The sequence below is a fragment of the Vicugna pacos genome, chromosome 14 (genome assembly GCF_048564905.1).
Source record: "Vicugna pacos chromosome 14, VicPac4, whole genome shotgun sequence".
Classification (NCBI taxonomy): Eukaryota; Metazoa; Chordata; class Mammalia; order Artiodactyla; family Camelidae; genus Vicugna; species Vicugna pacos.
The window spans coordinates 13,964,729-13,984,588 of record NC_133000.1 but is presented as its reverse complement, the minus strand read 5'-3'; the positions used below and the strand labels follow the sequence as shown (position 1 = coordinate 13,984,588).

General features: G+C 46.6%; 1 protein-coding gene across 1 annotated transcript; it reads right to left on the bottom strand.

Annotated features, from left to right (window-relative positions):
- Positions 1-274: 274 nt before the first annotated feature.
- On the bottom strand, positions 275-19,594 carry C14H13orf42 (chromosome 14 C13orf42 homolog). Its single transcript, XM_031684479.2, has 4 exons — positions 19,208-19,594; positions 3,289-3,436; positions 1,349-1,580; positions 275-449 (listed from the first exon to the last, which is right to left on the bottom strand). The coding sequence occupies exons 1-4, from the start codon at positions 19,592-19,594 to the stop codon at positions 275-277; spliced, it is 942 nt and encodes a 313-aa protein (XP_031540339.1).
- Positions 19,595-19,860: the final 266 nt, after the last annotated feature.

The window sequence follows — 19,860 nt, the reverse complement described above, 5'->3', positions numbered from 1 at the left end:
AGGGGAGGCCGAGGAGGGAGCCGGGCCCTTCTGTGGCTTCTGCTCTTGAAGGCCAGCCTGGCGTCATGCCAGGCTAACACGCCGGCGCAGGGAAAGCCAGGCTCCACGGCTCTCCTCGTGCGGCGCCCCCCAGAGGCCACGGGTGCGTTTGGCACTGACCAGGCACCGGCAGGCAGTGTACTCGTGGGTCTGACTTTGTTAGGATTTCCATCTTTAACTCTACCGACACCTCAAGCCGCTGACTGCAGGCGCCTTCTCGGGGACCCAGCCTGAATCAGGGCGCAGTCCGCTCCCAGAGTCGCTCTCGAAGCAGCCACTGCCCTCTGGGGTTCTCTGTCTCATAGGAGTCCCCCTCTTGAGACGCCAGGGGCTCCAGTGCAAACAGCTCCGAATCCCAGTCCATGTCTTCTCTCGAGAAGTTGAAGAGGATCTGTCTGCGGCTCCCAAGGCTGGAAGGCAGGAATGAGGCAGAAGGTTTACGTCTGGTTTGGCCGGCTGCACAGAGAAAGGATGCTCTGGCTGGGAGGCACCCCTCCCCGCCCACCCAGTGCTGGACCTCATGCAGGACAAAGCAGTGTCATCACAGGGGCTGCGGATGGGCCTGAGCTGGCCCTTGGATGGGCCTTCTAGGGGAATGAGGGCTGCTGAGGGCTGGGTCCTGGTTTTCATGTGTCCAGTAGAGGGTCCATTATTATGGGACGAAAACGCTACTTAGAAAAGCCCTGAATCCATCCGAGTGGGCGGGCTCTTCCAGAAATAAGGACAGAAGGGTGCACGAGCCCAGACAGATGAGAGCTGCGCTCCCTGCACATACTTCTCCGCATTCCAAAGTCATGGTGACCTGGGGCTTAGACATGGCAACTCGTCTTGGAGAAGAGGATCTACAGGAAGAGGGGCCAAGAGATGGAGGCAAGAGTGCCAGGAGGGGCTCAGCCCGCACGACGCTCCTGTCTGAGCCTGGCTGCTGCCCGTCCGAGGCAGGGCCATCTGCTTGCTTTAGCATTGGTTCCCTCCTGCTGCTATGCCCTGTTCAACCCCAAACTCTCATTAAAAATCTGTAGCACACAGTGTGTCAGTAGCACGTGGGGAGAACAGTGAGAAGGGGTGGCTAAGGGCAGAAAGGAAGGCGGGAGGTCCAGGGCTTGAGGGACAGCGGGGACAGAAGTGAACTAAGCTAGAGTGGGAGTACTGGCTGTCAAAACGTTTTATAAACTAGGACCTCCCTTCCCGCCAAATACCCAGGAATAATTTTTCCACACAGGATGAGGCTTCAAGGCCCCTGAGAGGCACCCTGGCGTCTAGTGGGCATGAGAACACCTTGGTTATGCTGTGTGGCCCAGGCACTTACTCTCTTTTGCAGGCTTTGGGCTTAAATTTCAAAGTGTTGAATGCCCCCTCCACAGCCTTGGGCAAGTAAATGGGGTGCCTCTCGAGTCTCCTCTGGGTGCCCACGGTCCTGCATTCTGCGTTCCTCCGGAGCTGGCCGTCCGTCGTGTACACGGCGAGGTCCTCGGAGCGGCGGCGCGGGGCTCGCAGGATCCAGTTGGAGTGCAGGCTGTGCTCCCGGGAGCTGGTGGCCACTGGAAGAGAGAAGCAGGGCCCCCGGGAGGGGAGGACTCACCGTGGGGAGGAGCAGAAGGTGACGGAGAGGGCAGATCGGGCTGAGGACTCGCAGTAAATACACACAGCAAACAGGACATTCTAAGGAAGGTCTGGAGAGCCAAGCAATGCGCATGATTTGACTCTGCAGTGGTTGTGGGGAGACAATGGAACGTCGTGTGTCCATTAAAAATAAGCACATAGATCTGTATTTACTGACTTGGGAAGACACCCATGATGTATTATAAACTGCTAAGTGAAAAGAGTAGATAGCAAATAGCAAAGAGATCCTATTTTTGTTTTTTAAAAATAGTGACGTGAGTCTGTGTGTTTATAACCTTGTCAAAAGGACACACGCCCAGACGTCAGGAGCGATGGCTGTCTCTGGGTGGTAGAATGACAGGGCAAATTCTTCACTTTCTTCTTTATACTTCCGTGTGTTGTTTGATTCATTTGGTTTACAACGAACATACGTTACTGTTGTTATTGGAGAAAACACATGGTCGTTTCCACGAACCAGTTCTAAGAGTGAAGATGACACTCGCGTCATCAATGGATCTTTGTGGCCTTTGACCAACGCCCCGGATCTCCCAGGTTCTACATCTGAGGAGGGGCTGTTCTTTGTCAGCAGGGACTGAGGGTCTGCAGGAGGGCAGGCCGGCCCCCCACAGGGTACAATGTGCTCGGGGAGGGGGAGCCTCCTTCTGTGAAATTCCTCAGAACCCAGTGAGAACCAAGATCTCACAGATACACATCGATCGAGGCCAGAACAACGCACCACAAGGATGTAATCTTCTGCGCATTAGAGAAAACGCTCAAGAATTAATTCGTATTGGTACCAAAAGCTGTTACCTCAATAACCAGGGGCCAGTCACCCCTAAATTAAATCGTCATGAATGGCATCATGGGGGGCAAGTCAAAGATGAAAGAAACTGACAACTGAGTAATGGAATTTGAAAGTGGGCTGGACCTGTGAAGGTGATTATTCGCTCTCCATCAGGAGTGAGCCACCCCGTCCTCACCTCACTCTCCCTCCAACAGTCCGGGCTGGAGTAAGCACCCTGGCCCCCTCCTGCCCTGCAGCTCCTTGTAGAGGGGTGGCCCGTGAGGCCCACAGGGGACGTGCTGGAGGCGGGTCAGAGTCGGGCCCAGCAGACAGTGCTGCTCAGGGCCAAGCCAGCTCAGTAGGGCCACAAGCCCAATTTTTAAATATAATTTGTCTATTCCCTTTTCTTCTTCTTTTTAAAATTGTGGCAAAATACACATAACTTGAAATTTACCATCTTAGCCATCTTGCAGCGTGCAATTCAGCAGTGTCGAGTCTGTTCACTTCGTGGTATGACAGATCCCCAGAACTGTCATCTTGCAAAACTGAAACTCTGTCTCCACATCCATGCAACAACGCCCCATCCATCCCATTCTTTCATTGTGGCCCTATTTCTCTTCCTCGTGGAAACTTACCAAATTCCACCCTGTCGCTACTGCGGTCGACGGACCACAGGGAAGGGGTTCTTGTCTCGGGTGGAAGGGGCAGCCTGGAGGGGAGCCAGCAGGGACCACTAAAGCAAGGGGGCCCAAGGAGTAGAGCAAACCCAGGCTCTGGCTTGCAGGCGTGAGTCTCCCCCTGATCAGGAGAAGTCCGCTCCGGAGACCCCACCCGCCCACCTTCCGCAGCGGGGCAGCACTCACCATCGAAGTCCACGTCTTCATTCCGCGGGTCCGCCTCCACGGCCCGCGGCCGTCTCTCCGTGTCCAGCTCCGCGATGATGGAGTCAAAGAAGGCGATGGCCTCGGCCGCATCGGCGCTGAACTGCGAGTACTTCTTCGGGGCTGCTTTCTGCTAGAGGAGGGGGCAGAGGGCCGGGGGCAGCTGCCTGAGCCGGCGTTCTGGCGCCCTCGCCCAAGCCAAGCCGGAAAGCACTAAAGGCCGCTGAAACTAAGCGCAAGTGAACTTAGGAATTTGCAAAGTATAAAAGGTAACTATGAGTAAGTGCCCTGCAGGAGGGAGGCAGATACCCGGGCTCCATAACTGTTGTGGGCCAGCGGCTTCCCGATGATCGTCAGGAGGGGGCACGGAAGGCGGGGAAGGTCTGCCTCATCCTTGCTCAGGGACTGTGATCCACCATTAGACAAAATTAGTCTTTCTGTGACCTGTTCTCTGCTGATAAACCCAACTAGGAGATTGTGCAGCTGCTTAGGTAGGTGGTGCAATGCTCACAGCAGCAAAGAGGGGACCAGATGTGTCACAGATAAAATACTCTGGAAGAGTTATCAATACCTAAAGTGGCCAAATTTGGGTTCAATCACGGAATAAACTGAAGACAAACCGGTATGATTGTTTCAAAACTGTAAGGAAAAATTAGTTTTTTAAAAACCTACTGAGAGCCTAACTGGGTTTCAGATACTGCCCTGACTCATTTTCCCTCATGGCATCATCATCATCGTCACCTTCATAACACACACAGTCGGTCACCAGTGACTCACATCACGGAAGTCCAAGGACCACGGTTGATTCTGAAGGAGAACTTGTGATCAAAGGCACAGGATCCGCCGGGGAACCAATAACAGGCTCCCTGAGGGATTTAGGAAATGAGAGAACTCAGGGAGAGAAGAGAGACAGTATGTATGCTCCTGGGCTATTTTGACAAATGTAGAGTTCTTTTATTTTGTGTGTGTGTGTTGACAGGGGGGTGGTATTAAATGAAAATGATCTAATTACAGATTTGCATATTAGGAAACTGAAGGATGATGTCTCCATGTATGCATAAAATTTTAATGATTGCATTTTAAATAGAGGATGGTTTCCTTTTATATTTGTAAGGAGCATTCTTAGAGAAAATTGTGAAGAAATGCACCTATACTGAACCTTTTCTGTTAAAAGTAGAAAACTATTCACAGGTAGTTATCTTGCCCCCTTCAAAGAGCCCACGGAAATGGAAGTGGGTGGGGGAGCTGAAACTCAACGACAAAGAGAACGAGAGGTCACCAGTGAGAGAGATTTCCAAGAGCTCCTGGCAGTGGGAAAGCAGTTGAAGAGGGGAAATTGATGTATCAGAGCAGAGGGACCGGCCTCCCAGAGCACCATGGGTGGGAGAAGCAGCTAAGAAGGGGGAAAGTTTGACCCTTGGGAACTAGAAATACTCCAGACATGGCAACACCAGCTGCACCAAGGGTGGGGATGAAAACCTGAGGGGCTGGTTGAAAGTCTATGAGTGCAGCAGGCCAGGCCACTGTGAGGCATCCTTCCCGCAGGCAGATGACAGGAAGGGGCATCTCTGGAGGCAAGTCCATATTCTACTCTTTCATCCTCCCTGTGTTTTCTCTTGCTGCTCCCTCTGCCTTGAATGCCTCACCTGGCTGACTCCTGTCTGTCCATCAAGGTGTGGCTGAGACAACTCTTTCTCCAGCAAGGCCACCCTCTCCTGGGCTGTTTCCCTCCACCAGGATCTGTGGTCCTCAGTACCTAACCTAATTCCATGATGACACATTATCATTTTAGAGATTTTTTTTGTGAAATGGGAGAGATAGAAACAAAGAATGGAGAAAGTCACTCCACTTGGACTGAGCCCCAAAGGATGGGTGAATATTATTCAGTAGGAACAGAAGGTCTGTCAGTTTTCCCATCTCAAAACTCATCTCCACATAGAAGGGACGTTTCTAAGTCTCTGGCAGCAATTTCTGTCAATGTTTGGCTTGATGCAAGAGTCTCAACCTTGCTTGTGAGCACCATGTTCTTTTCCATTTGGGTCACCCTACGATTTGATCTACACTGTTCATTCCTCAGTGTCCCCAGGAGATAGACTTTATCCTGAAGCTCTGAGCAGCCTGGATTAGTTGCTTTCACTTACTGAAAGGCTCAAAAGAGAGTTAACTTTGGGGTCTTAGCTATTCAAGGCTAAGAAAACGGCAATGAGCACACTGCCAGTAGTGAGGTTAACAAAAGCCCTTGACTGTGGCCTCTTATAAATCTCTCCAATCTCCTCTGAGAATAACAATTGGAAAATAAAAAAATAAACTACCACCATATACATCACCACCTCAGCCACTGTATTCTCTGTCCATCAAAACTAGTAGACAAAACATCGACAGATAACTGGATAAAGAAATTGTGGTATATATACACACACACACACACACACACATATATACATGCAATGGAATACTACTCAGCCATAAAAAAGAATAAAATAATGGCATCTGCAGCAATATGGATGGACCTAGAGAATGTCATTCTAAGTGAAGTAATTCAGAAAGAGAAAGAAAAATACCATATGATATGCTTAGATGTGGAATCTTTAAAAAATGACACAGATGAACTTATCTACAAAACAGAAACAGACTCACAGACATAGAGGACAAACTTATGGTTACCAAGGGAGAAAGGGGATGGGAAGGGGTAAATTGGGAATTCAAAATTTACACCTCTTGGGGAGTGATGGAAATGTTAGATATCTTCATTGTGGTGGTAGTTTCAGTGGTATATACATCTATAAAAATTCATCAAATTGTACATCTGAAACATATGTAGCTTACTGTATAGGAATCATATCATAATAAAAGTGTTAAAAAAAAAACTAGTGGACAAAGTTCCTTTCAGCTGCACACCGGTTGGTTATTCCAAATATTCAAACGTGTTTCTTGTTTGCAAAACTTCAAGTTCCAGGATTTAAAACTGACCCCCCCACCCGCCACCATACCTCACCCTTTCTACTATGCTCAGCAGAGACTGCCTTCCTGGCACAGACACAGTCCCCAGATGTGACCTAAACCACCGCCTGGGGAGGCATTCCCTCTGCTCGTATCTGTGCAGTTTTGTTTGCTTCCTGGGTTTAATGTTTGGCATTTATCTCTGCTAGACCTCATTGTGGCTAGACTTCAAGCTTTTTGTTTATCTCTCCATCATTTCTTTTTGAAAATATAAGCAAATGTGTTTTAACCCACTCTTTTATAAAAAAAGTCAGCATCCAATATCCACCTGTGAATTGCTTTGTTCACTCAGTGTTATCCTAAGGATAATAACTTCATTGCAATAAATAGAGATCCTTCTCTGCCCTTTAAACAGCTGGAGGTTCTCCACTGTACAGGCACCGTGGGGACCAAGTACAGTCCCCTACTGCGACAGCTCTGGGTTGTTTGCAATCTTTTGCTGTTACAATTAGTGCTTACACATACATCAATCATTTTGCACTTTGCCAATAATACCCTAGTCTGGGATAGACATCTAGTTGTAAATATTCAGCTGGTTACACATATGCTTTACAGAGAGAATGGTGAGTGTCAAATGATCTGGCAAGTCAGTACGCGTTGGTTAACAGAGCTTCTCTTGTACTTTCTGAAGTGTACTTTAAATGTCTCCAAGTGAATTTTGTGATGGTTTTTCTGAGTACCAATGAAACTGTGGGTGATCTTCACTTACATCCATCTCACCTGTAACCTGCCTTCACTAATCATATTGTTGCTACAAAAACTTGGATGCCCTCCAAGCAGCACGTGGAGTAAAGAATAAAATGTTTGCCTGAGTCTTCCAGGAATGTGGAGTCAGATGTGTCTAGTAAACCCTGAGCCAGTTAAGGCAGGATGGGACCACCAACCCTCCAGCTGGGCAGCCTGGTGACCTTCCACGTCAGAGGGCTGAGAACTCCGCAAGCACACGTGCTAAGCGCCTGCATTTTTTAACGTGCAGAGGCCTGTAGCTTAGTTACACCTTTACAGAACAATTACTGCACCTTCTTATTTCCAATCGCCTTTCCCCACACTCCCCATGCCCCAGACCAGCCTGCTTCTTTATCCCATAAATACCTGAGCCCCTTGCCTCTTCGCTTGGCTGCCTCGTGAATAAACCCTCTCTTTGTTGCAAACCTTGGCTTGCCGGGCATCAGGCGAACGAGACTGGTTGGGTGACACCGAGGCTAAGCTACAAGTCCGGACTCCCTGGCCCTTTTCAAGTTTAAACTTAGGCTGGTTCTGGCTTCTCCTGCCTTTCCTGCAAACATCTTATTCTTTACTCTGGAGTTTGGTTTGGAAAAATGCTAGGGTTCCATCTGGAAAAAGTCATCTGAAAAAAAGCCAAGATTGGGAGGCAGACAATCCACCTTTACTTGGAGTTCCGAGTGCAAAGAGGGAGGACTATTCTGGGTCCCTCCCAGGGGTGTAGATGATTCACGTCCCATCCTGTACAGTCTTGGGTTTTTTCTAGCCTAGAACTTTTTAACGACTTTGGAAAGGCTGCACCTGGTCCCGCCTGAGTTCACAGAGCTCGTGTTCCCGCACCAGCTGCCCCAGGGGAAGGCGTTTTCTCTGAAAGCATCTGTATTGTGTTGCCGACTCCACTCAAGTCTGCCTTTCACATTCAATCTTCGGTGGCCTTAAGGTTATCATTTTCCGAGCCTCCCTGGCCCACCTTCTCACCACAGGGCTAGGTCTCAGATGACTCTCCCCAGATGGAACCCTTGCGGTTTTCCAAGCCAAACTCCGCCGTATTTCTCATTTTACCTTTTGAGTCCCCCAAGGCAGTTTATTTTTCTGCATTTCATATCCGCCTCCATCCTACCTGGGTTCCACCCGCCCTCTGAGTACCTGAGCTTCTCCAACCTATTTGCTTTCCTCTGGGATCTGTTAGTATTTGTCTGCAAGCGATCTGGATTCTACAAAATGAACTTCCGATAGTAAACAGCAATATTTTGTCAGAGGTTAGGGGAGGGGGACATTCTAAGCCCACTCAAAGCCAAGAGGAACAAAGTTAAACATCTAACCTCCTCCTCACCTCTCCTGCTTGGCATCTTCCTTGCCTCGTCCCTGAAGCTTTTACTCATCGCAGCAGACAGACCCAAGCACATCTTTCTCTATGCTCATGTTCTGCCTTGTGTGGACAGCAAAGCTGTGCTCATAGCCCCACACTAGACCCGTGATCCTTAACCTCTTTTTCGAGGTAGGGTTGGCAAATAATGCTGGCAGATAAGACTGTCTTTGGATAGATGCTCACTGCCAGCCACTGCCTACATGAGACAGGTTGTACAACCAACTCCCAATATTCTGGTTGTCATTCTTCTTGTTTCTCTTCCAAGGAGCGTCAACACACCAGTGTGGTTCAGGCAGTGATGCTGAGAGTCACAACTTCAGACTGCAGGCTCCATCAGGGCAGGCAGACTGGCTTTTTGTCCATGAAGGTCGGGCACCTATGTCAGTGCCTGACACGGAGTAGTAACTGTTTGTTGAGTGAATGAATGTGTGCTACATACATGCTATTACCTACTGCTTATACTCTCCAACCAGTTCTCATGTTGCTAAAGTATAATTTTGCATTTGCCTTGGCAAATTTTAAGAACTCCGTACTTCTTATTTTTATGGAGTACTGATAATACAGTCTTGAGCTAATAATACCTGGGAACTGAAATGTCAATACACTGCGATGAAATTTCCAAGATCAAATGTGGAACTGGTCTGGCTTGGAGAGGTCATTTTCCCTTGGATCATTCAGCTGGGTGAAATTAAATGCAAAACAGCCCAAATTCATCCACAAGTAATTTAATGTCCTCAAAAGAACCTTTTCAGGGTAAACCTTAAAAGCTCTAATAAATCCTCTTTGCTTCTGCCATCCTTGGAATGGATGTTCAAGACCAAATCCAAGGTTATCTGATCCCTTTTATATTACCACATCTAAAGAAACGTGGACCTATCACTGAAGAGGAGTTCGTGAGAAAAGAATGAGAGTGTAAGAAACAACTAGGAAAAAGGTATAATCACTGAAATTTTAAATTCACATGTACTTACACCCACATCCAAATTTTCAACAGATGAGCTGAATGGTAGACTTGCCAGAGCTGAAGAAAAAAATAGTGACGGAGAAAACAGAGCTGAGAAACTCAGCCCAAAGAGATAAGGGGTGAGGTTTGTCACGACCTGTCGTAGAACTAAACCTTGGAGTTACCTGTCGTAACTAACACAATTGTTTGGGAAGCACCGCTGCACGCCTTCTGTCTTTGGTATCAGAGGCTGTGGACGCACAGTCCGATGGGCTTAGACCTCTTTCTCCAGCTTTCTCCTCTTAAGCCCATGGTAACTCCTCCCCTCAATGTCACCTAAATGATCATTTCACTTTAGCAAAACACTAAGAGAAAAATTTTTGCTCATGTATATCAAACTGTTAGAAGCCTAAAGAATAGAATTGAATTAATATCCTTGAAACAGTATAAAATCTTCACATACGTTAAATGAAACACCACAATCCAATGAAAGAAGGGATGAATTTGTCAAAAATGGGGTTGGGAAACTACCATTTGGGAAGATTTCCAGTGGGGTTCTCACTTCCTACTGCATGTGAAAATAAGTTGCTGATAGATAAAAGAGTTGGGTTTTAAAAAATGGAACTATAAAAAAAGGAGAAAAATGGCAAATACACAATTGGCCTTGAGACACAGGACGTTCTAAGCATAAAAGCAACGGAAAAAGTGTCAAAGACAAAAATAGACATATTTGACTACATGAAAATCAGTAATATTTGTAATGATTAATTGTACTGCAGGTAAAATTAAAAGATAACTTAGAGAAACTATTTTTAACACACATGGCACATAATATGCTCGTATCTTCAATATAAGAGAAATCCATATAAATGAATAACAAATCTTTAATAGAGCCAAAAAGAAAAACTAAAAAGAATGAATGGGCAATCCCTTAAGCAAGAAGTAGACATTGGCTTGATAAAAGGGTCATTCTTTGCTGGAGCAATAATAAAAAAAAACACTCCACAAAATAATGCAGTTTAATCTATTACATCTGTAAAGTTTTTAAATAAATGACAATACTTGGTGCTGAGAAAGGGCAATAGGGCTTTCTAACTCACTGTTGATGAAAGTGTAAATTATAAAATATTCCTGGAAAGCAAAATGTAGAAGAATCTTTAAAAATAAATGACCTTTAACCTTTGAGCCATTAATCACACTTTTAGAAATCACTGCTAAAAAATACCCTATAGACGTAGAGTAAGAGGAATTTATTTATAACTTTTAACAATTGTTTGAAGAATGTGAGTTGTTAAACTTCTTGCCATGAAAACTTCAGTTTTCAAAAACTAGTTAATGAGATAGGAAAGAACTCACAATATAAATTATAAAAAAGTATATTTTAGTAAATTTATACAGATACACACATTAGGGTTGCCAAATTTAGCAAATAAAAATACAGAACAGCAGTTACCTTTTAATTTTTACATAAACAATGAATACAATTTTAGTATAAATATATACCAAATATTGCATGGATGTAATTATACTAAAAAGAAATCCATCGTTTACCTGAAATTCAAATTTAAATAGACATCATTTATTTTATCTGGCAACCCTAATCTTACAATATCTATATATCCTGTGTATCTGTAAATATACAGGAAATAAATGATTGAAAGAACATGTAATTAAACATTTTATAGTGATTATCTCTGGATGATAGGACCTAAGTTATTTTTATTTTCTTCTTTATAGTTTTTTGTGTTTTATAAATTTCATCTAATGAGCAAATACAACAATAATCAGAAAAAATGTTGGGGGGGGCGGGGTAGAGGGTGGGAAAGGATAGACTGGGATTTCAAAATTGTAGAACAGATAAACAAGATTACACTGTATAGCACAGGGAAATATACACAAAATGTTATGATAAATCACAGAGAAAAAAATGTGACAATGAGTGTGTATATGTCCATGTATGACTGAAAAATTGTACTAAACACTGGAATTTGACACAACACTGTAAAATGATTATGAATCAATAAAAATGTAAAAAAAATGTTTACCTAAAAAACTGTCCTTTTGGTGGTAAACTGTGATCCATTACAAGCAGGATGTTTTAATTATTAGGATATCATTCCATATGAATATACCCAAACTACATTCTAGTCCATGAAAAACAAAAAAAAATTTTCCAGTCACTGAAAACCACAACCACCTATGACTTTTCCAGATCTTCTATCAAACTTTGTAGCAGTTTTCTTCTTAAATTACAACTGGAATTTCTCGGGTTATTGGTTTATTGGACATTTATTATATGGCTGGAGCCGCACTAGAGATGGGAGATAAAAAGAGGAATATCGCACGGTGCCCCCACTCAGTGAGCTCATGGTCAGCGGCAGATGTAGCAAATGAACAGACAGTTCTGGTGCGGAGTCCTGGGTGCTGAGATAAGGGTGAGACCCAAGGAGGAGGGAAATCCACACATTAGATTGTGGATGTGAGAAATGGCTTCCTGGGGCAGTGCTTTCTCTGCTGTCTTAAAAGACAAGAAGTTAGCCAGGTGAACAGGGTGTGATGGAGAGGAGAAAAGAGGGGAGGAGGTATTGTTTCAATGCTGAGCAAACTGCACATGTCTGGAAGACAGATCGGGGAATATAATTACCCATCTTGTGGTCTGACTGCGAGGGGCTGCAGGAACTGCATGCTCTGTTATCAATCATTATTTTACTGTCTGCCGTCTTCAGGGGGAGCTCTGCCAAGCGTAATGGAATATTCTTTGCAGCTCATATTGAATGTTTACTGCCCTTCAACTCTGCAAGCCAGATACCGGCCAAGTAACAGAGACCTCCCAGTAACTGATGCTCACAGGAAACCTGCACTTACTAAAGATACTAATCACTGTGTTTGCAGAAAGTCTCCCCAACAGATCTGAAACATAATTCCCAACGGTGTGAAACAGATCCAGAACCTGCTTCCCACTGCATATGCAATTTATATGTGGATGAATTGGATTCAGATCCTTCTATCACAGGGGAGGAAAAAATCTTCCATTTGCTGTTGACATGGTTGTATTTCATGAACCAGGATTGAACGGCTGCAATAGAAAATTGATTCTGAAAGCTAACTATTGTCGGAACAAAACTACTTTAAATGAAATTCAATCATTTTTGGCAGGCATTCTCCAGAATTCCATTGGTTCTGTTTTAATCATTCTTGTAGCAGGTGAATTTCTTCAGTTGGGGTGGGGTGGGAGGCAAGGTGGTGCAGGGAGGGGCGTACCTTTTGCAGCTTGTTCATCCAGGCAGACATATCAGGAATCCAAGCTATTCAGAACTAGATGACCCGCAGGAGGATTAATGAAATATCTTCTGGCTGTAGTGGGTGACTGGAAACCCTGGCCTTGGACAACGTCCAGCCCAAACCACCTGGGCGGTGTTCAGTGGGGCACTGCAGCCAATCCCAAACTGCCTCTCCGGCCAGCCAGGCTCTGTGGCCAGCATCCCAGAGGCTCTTCTCTGTGGTCCACCCAGACCCAGTTCCATTAGGTGGCTCAGTTCTCAGAGTGATGCTGGCTGTTTTCCTGCTCACCCAGCCCTAAGAGTATGGGGAGCTATCCTCAGTGAGGACCCCAAAAGCTGACGAGCACTCAGGGCAGAATCAGAGCATAATTTCCAACTTTTCCTCCTCACATCCCATCAAAAGCCAAGCTCATCAGCTGTGAAAAGGAAGGAAGTTCTGACATAAGGCCACAATGTGGATGAACCTTGAAAACATTATGCTGAGAGAAAGAAGCCAGTCACAGAAGGACAAATACTGTATGATTCCACTTATATGAGGTTCCTAGAATAGGCAGATTCCTAGAGACACAGTCGAATGCTGGTTACCAGAAGTGGGGGCGGGGGAGAATGGGGAGTCACTGCTTAATGGACACAGACTTTCTGTCTGGGGTGATGAAAAAGTTCTGAGGATGGACAGTAGTGGGCTAAACACCAGTGAGTCGTACACTTAAAAATGGTTCAAATGATAAATTTTAAAAATTTAAGTATTTTATTTAAAAGACTTCTATATTTTAAGAAATAAAAGATAAATGTCAAACCTTCTATAAAAACACGCCCCTGATTCCTAAATGAAGTATTTTTAGAGCCTCCATGACCTCTTAAGGAATTCATATTCTGGTGTCCTATATGCTTTTGAAAAGTATTTTAAAAAGATATTAATTAGGGCTTAATAGACTTTTGGATGTATTGTTATGAGTTTATATAAATGATCATTTGGAAAAGTTCACAAACGTCTAGTGTAAAGAAATCTGACTACTGTCTGGCAATTAACAATCTGAAAGATATCTGTATTACACATTTTTCTTTAAGAGAAATTTATATAATATCAGTCAAAGAAAAGCACTTAATTTCTTAATTCATGAACTGTGACGGTCTTCATTACCCATAATCTGGGGACACTACAGAGCACTCATTTAAGGTACAATGACGGGCCATGTTGAAAATGGTAAATGTTATGTTTGCTTTACCACCTCCCCTACCCTCCCCCAAAAGAACCAGGCTGAGAGAAGCAAAGTTTGAGGAGGAGAAATTACCATGGGAATGAGGTGAGGAGGGAAATACACAGAGGCCGAGTCCAGTTCTAACCCAGACAAGACCCCAGAATGGGTTGCAAGGGAGCAAGTTGCTTTCCAAGATGCTGGGATGAAGGGGAAAATAGCAAAAATCATGACAGGGCAGCTTTTTACTGTTCCCAGGCATTTTCCTCTAAAAGTATGCCACATATTCAGAGGACTTTGACAATGGTTTTTGGAAGTTGTGTGTGGCCCTTCTGGGCCTCGGGCATCTGAATCCTCCTCTGGGTCCCAAAGGGGCCGGCAGAAGTCAGGTACCAGGCGCCCTGCCCTAGGCCGTCACTAAGATGTGTGCAGTGCCACGCCCTGGGCTGTCCCCACAGGGGCTCTGAGAGATGCCTCCAGGAATCTGTGTCCTGGGTCCCTGCCTGGCTTTCATACAAGAGCGATCGTGCTTGTGGAACAAGAATAGGAACTTTGACCTGCTTTACCAGCACCTAGAAGACTTCCTGATGCATATTATGTGCTCAGTAAATGTGTGTTGATGAGGGAAGGAAGGGAGGATACACCTCTTGATGTACTGTTGCTAAAATATTAGGGCATTAACAAAACACATCATGCATGGAAATTTGGGAATTTAAAGCTGGGCAAAGTCTTGCTTTTTCTAAGCAACAGGTATGGTTCTAATTCTCAGATAGTCAGAATTCTGAAATGAGTCCAGTTCTTTGTACGCTGTAGCTTCCAGGAGGTGCAGAGCCAAGTCCAGCTGTCGGATCTGCAGGGTTTTCCTTTGTTTGTTTTAATGGTCTTGATTTTCTGTGGATGCTTTTTCTCTCCCCACTTTCCAATTTCTGTTGCTACCTTCTGCTGCGGGTGTGTGACTCAGCTCAGACACTCCATAGAATGAGTTAGGAAGTAAGAAGTACTTCCATTGAAATGATTTGAAGACACAGTACCTACCCATCATGTAGTTCCTTTTGTAGCTATGCTCACAGTTTCCCCAGCTTCTCCCTCGTTCAAAAGCTGGTAATACAAACTCAACATTTCAGTGCTTGAGAGGCGCAGAGGAAAAATGGAATCGGAGGGTAGCCATGTGAAAAGCAGGTGTCAAGTCGGAGGGGGATTCTGCTCCTGGATTGTGGAGGGGAGGGAGCTTAAAGTATGCCTCCTGATCATGCATCTGGTCCAAAAGACCCACTCCAAACACGCTGGCCTTCTGCCGCGTGAATTTTGCCCTGTGTCGGCCATTCTAACATTTGAGCAGCCGAACACCGATGCAAGTCCTCAGATACGGGTTTTTTTGTTTTGATTTTTAAATGTTGCAAAAAGTACATTCCATTCATTTTTATAATGACCTTGTATTTTGAGGAAGGAACAGATTCTCCCAGGACCTGGCCAGGACCCCCACCTTGTTGGGGCTCTGGGGGGCTTCCCACACCCACCTCAGACTGGTCGCATCTCTGCCCTCCCATCCACCCACATGGTCCCCTTCCAGGCTCTCAGTATCCCTCGGTGGGGCTGGGATAACAGACCATTTGGTACCCTGGGGCATCATTAGGCACCACTAACATTTCAGTGGGACCTATTGGAGTGCCTCACTCCAGGGCGTGAGAAATTGTGGGTCTGGACCATCAGTGGCTTGTGAAATGTATTTAGTATATCACAACCAACATTTAAAAAATAGTATGGAATACTTTGAAAATCATCAGAGTACTAAACAGAGAAAAGGAATAAGTCAATCTCATGAATCTTTTGTTTTGGTTGTGTATTTGGGTAAACTGGGTCAATATCTAAAATATATTTCTAACTTTTTTTTAAAAAAATGAGTTTAAAAGTCATTACCTTTTACCCCAGAGAGAGACAGACAGGGGAACTTGGGTTCTGTGGCCAGGCCAGGGGCTGGTATCTGCCGAAGGGGATGGCCTCCAGGGGTACCCCGGGAACCCTACTTACTCCCTACGTGAAGGCCAGTTCCCTGATCTATGGCACAAAAGACATCAGGCTTTAAAGTTAATAAAGCATCCATAAGTGACGAGTAAATACTCACTGCTACGCTCTGGGGATAGAAAAATGACAAAGATACTGTCTCAGCTTTGTCACGCTTACCAAGCTCACTGCAGGCCACCAGGGGAGACACACATGTTAAAGAACCGCATAGGATGTGATAAATGCTACAACAGAGATGCGCTTAGACTAAGGCTGGAGAAAAGAAAAGGCTAATTCTCTGGAGGGGTGCATTCAGTTCCTGGGGCCGCCAGGTGCCACAGAAGTTTATTCTCTCACAGTTCTGGAGGCCAGAAGTCTGAGATCAGGGTGTCCGCAGGGCCATGCTCTCTTTGAAAGCACTAGGGAAGCATGTGTTCCAGGCCCCCTGCACCACGCCCCCACCAGGTTCTGGTAGTTTCTTGGCTTCCACAACTCCGACCTTCACACAGCGTTATCTCCGGGTGCGTGCATGTGTCCCAAATTCTCCTGCTTGGGAAGGTCCCAGTGATGCTGGATTCGGGGCCCACCCTAATAACCTGTGATCACTCTAATTAACTAATTACATCTGTAATCACCCTACTTCCAAATAAGGTCACCTTCTGGGGTACTGGGGATTAGGACTGAAACATAGGATTTGGGGGAGACACGATGCACCACATGACAGGAGGTCAGGGGAGAAAGTGGTGTTTGCCCGAAATCTGAACATCAGCAAGTATTTTCTGCCAACAAAGGATAGTGATGATGTTCCAGAAGGAAGGGGCTCTCCTGTTCCCCTGCCCCTGCCACGCACAGAGAGCTGGGGAGGCCACCTTGCTAGCCACGGAGATGGGGCCCCGCTGTTTTTCAGGCCACCCAGTCTACAGCTCTTTCTGTAGGAGAGCAGCCTGTCTCGAGGCTCGGACAAGCCACCTGCAGCTTACATTCCAGAGCAGTGAACGCTGGGCTACCTAGTGTGTGCCAGGTCCTGTCGCAGGCCAGCTCCCCCTTCCTCCTCACAACGTGTATGCTTATTTCCATGAGGTTGCTCCAGAAACAGAGGCCCAGAGAGGGAAACTCACCTTGACAAAGGCACACAGCCGGTGAATACAGAGCTAAATTTCAGGCCTTGGTCTGACTGACCTCAAAGCTGTTTTAAAACTTTTCCTGACTTATTTCACCAAGCATGTCATCCACATTGCTGCAAGTGGGAGTATTTCATTCTTTTTTATGACTGATTCATCTTCTGAATCCAATCATCTGTCAATGGACATTTGGGTTGCTTCCATGTCTTGCTATTGTAAATAGTACTGCTGTGAACACTGGGGTGCAGGTGTCTTTTTGAATCAGTGTTTTCATTTTTTTCAGATATATACACAGGAGTGGGATTGCTCGATCATACGGTAGTTCCATTTTTTATTTTTTAAGGAACCTCCATACGGTTTTCCATAGTGGCTGCACCAAGTTACATTCCCACCAACAATGTAGGAGGGTTCCCTTTTCTCCTAGAGAATACGATGCTTAGTGAAATAAGTCATACAAAGAAGGACAAATACTATATATCACTTATAGGTAGAATCTAAAAAAATGATACGAATGAATGTGTGTGCTAAACAGAAACAGTCTCCCAGATACAGAAAACAAAAGGGGTCACTAAAGGGGAGAGGGGAGGGGAGAGGGACAAATTAGAGGTATGGGATTAGCAGATACAAGCTACTCTATATAAAATAGATAAGCAACAAGGATTTACTGTACAGATTAGGGAATTATATCCATTATCTTGTGATAACCTATAATGGAATAAAATCTGCAAAAATACTGAATCACTGTGCTGTACGCCTGAAACTAACACAACATTGTAAATCAACTAGACTTCAGTAAAACACGAACAAATCAAAAATCTCTTTCCTGTTACATCACAGTAAGAGGCATCTCCTGAGGAAATCCGTCCACTGCATCATGCCTGGGCCCCTCACCACAGCCAGCCCTACTGGGCCAGGGCCAGAGCAGGCACTTTGCCTCGAACCCCTCCCTCTGTCTTCAGATGCTGAATAGGAAGGAAGCAGGGAAGAAGGCAACTAGGTTCTACAAAAAGAGGACTCCATTTTGCAGGAAAGTGTAGTGTCCAGAGGGAACCTAACCAGAGCTGAGAGCGCCAGGCTACTCAGGCTGGAAGGGAGTCCAAAAGCCACTGCAATCTCCTCTGTCCTCTGAGGTGGCTGCAAAGGAGGGGTGACTAGCCCAGAGATCTCCAGCTGGCTGGCTGCAGGGTCAGTACCAGGACCTAAGAGCAGGACACTGTATCGGCCACAACACTGACATACTTCTGGAGTTAAGATGATGACTGAAACTGCTCCCATCTGGCATGAAATGCAGACAGTTGAAACCAGCTGGGTGAGGCCAAGCCCTAGAGATCTGATAGCAGGCCGGTCATTCAGCGTTAATGGGATTTGCACGGCCTGCAGGACACGCCGGGAGGCAGCCAGGATGTGGGACAGACAGGCTGCTTGAAATACCTTAGAGCCCGGTCACTGGAAAAACGATTGATGAGAATTTAAAACAAAACAGCCTCAAACCTCAGGCTTTTTTTTTTTTTAATTGAGGAAACCAAGGAATGAGTAACAATGAGTTTGGCGGGGAGGATCTTATCAGAATCAGGTCGCCGAGCCCCAGCTTGCTGTCCTGCGATACAGAGGGGCTTTCTCCCACCTTTTCTCTGGGCATGATTGGAAGTATCTCAAAGAAAGGCAGTGTGTGCAAACACTGTGACGAGTATAAACGACAAGATAAGTGCAGCTTCTTTCTTTCACTCATTTCCTGCTGGGGGAGGGGGCGGGGGGCCTGGGCTGGAAGCCTCCAACGCCCAGCAGAGCTGTCATTCAATCTTCTGCGAGTCACAGACTCCTTCTAAGGCAGTGCTTGCCGGGGGAGGGGGCCAAATACCTGGGCCCATGGTCCCGAGGCAGCAAACCCTCCCCAGGTTTACTTTTCACCGGGACTTTCAGAGGTGCTCGGAACAGTAAAAAGAGCAACGACCATTTGTTGAGAAGTGATTTGCCGTCACCCAAATGCCATACAAGCCTTCTCTCCCCCAGGAAGTGGGCAGACGTGCCCTGCGAACAGTCTGCCTGACGCCAAGCCCAGGCCCTCCGCGCAGCTGCTCTGCGGGAGCCAGGAGCTCTGGTCCCCCGTGGCCCCCGCGGGGCAGCTCGGCACGGGACCGGCCACCCTTCCCAGGCGGGGGGGACGGCCGGGGAGAGTGCCCCGCACGCGCAGATGGGTTAGGCTGTGCGGGGAACAGCCGGGTTCCAACCCGCGCCAGCGGCTGATCGTACTTCTCCGCGGCGCTTACCTTTATTTCTTTGGACGTGGACTTTTTCCCTCCCCTGGAGGACTTGGAGGAGGTGGAGGAGACGCCCAGGGCGCCGAGGCCGCTGAGGTATTTTTTGCGCAAGGCCAGCAGCTCCTGCAGGTACTGCAGGCAGTCCTGGGTGCGCGAGAACAGCCACGCCCGGTCCCCCTCCTGCTGCAGGCAGTACAGGCTGGTGTCCATGCTGCCGGCGCTCTTGTATTTCTTCAAGGACTCGCTGAACTTCTCCCCGTGGTCCCCGACCACGTACATGGAGCTGCTGCGGATCAGCCTGACCGCGGGGCAGGCTCGGTCGCAATAAGGGCTCTCCGCCACCTCTGCCTGCCTCTGCGGGCCCGAGTTAAAGATGGAGTGGAGCTTTCTGAACATGGTGCTCGGTTTCTCTCCGTGGGCGCCTTCCAGCCGCCTGAGCCGCGCCACTTGATCTAGCTGTGGGCACAGGAGCCAACGGGCCAGGCTGTCGCCATCCGCCTTGCAGGAGGCCTCTGGTCCCTGGAATCCCAGCGAGGGTGGGCTCGGTCAGGCGGGCGACCTGGGCATCTCTCATGGGGGGAACCTTTACATCCAATAACCGCGATGCCATAAACCACCTGAGGGTGTGAAGAAGTGCACTGTGAGCTTAAAATCTCTCTCCC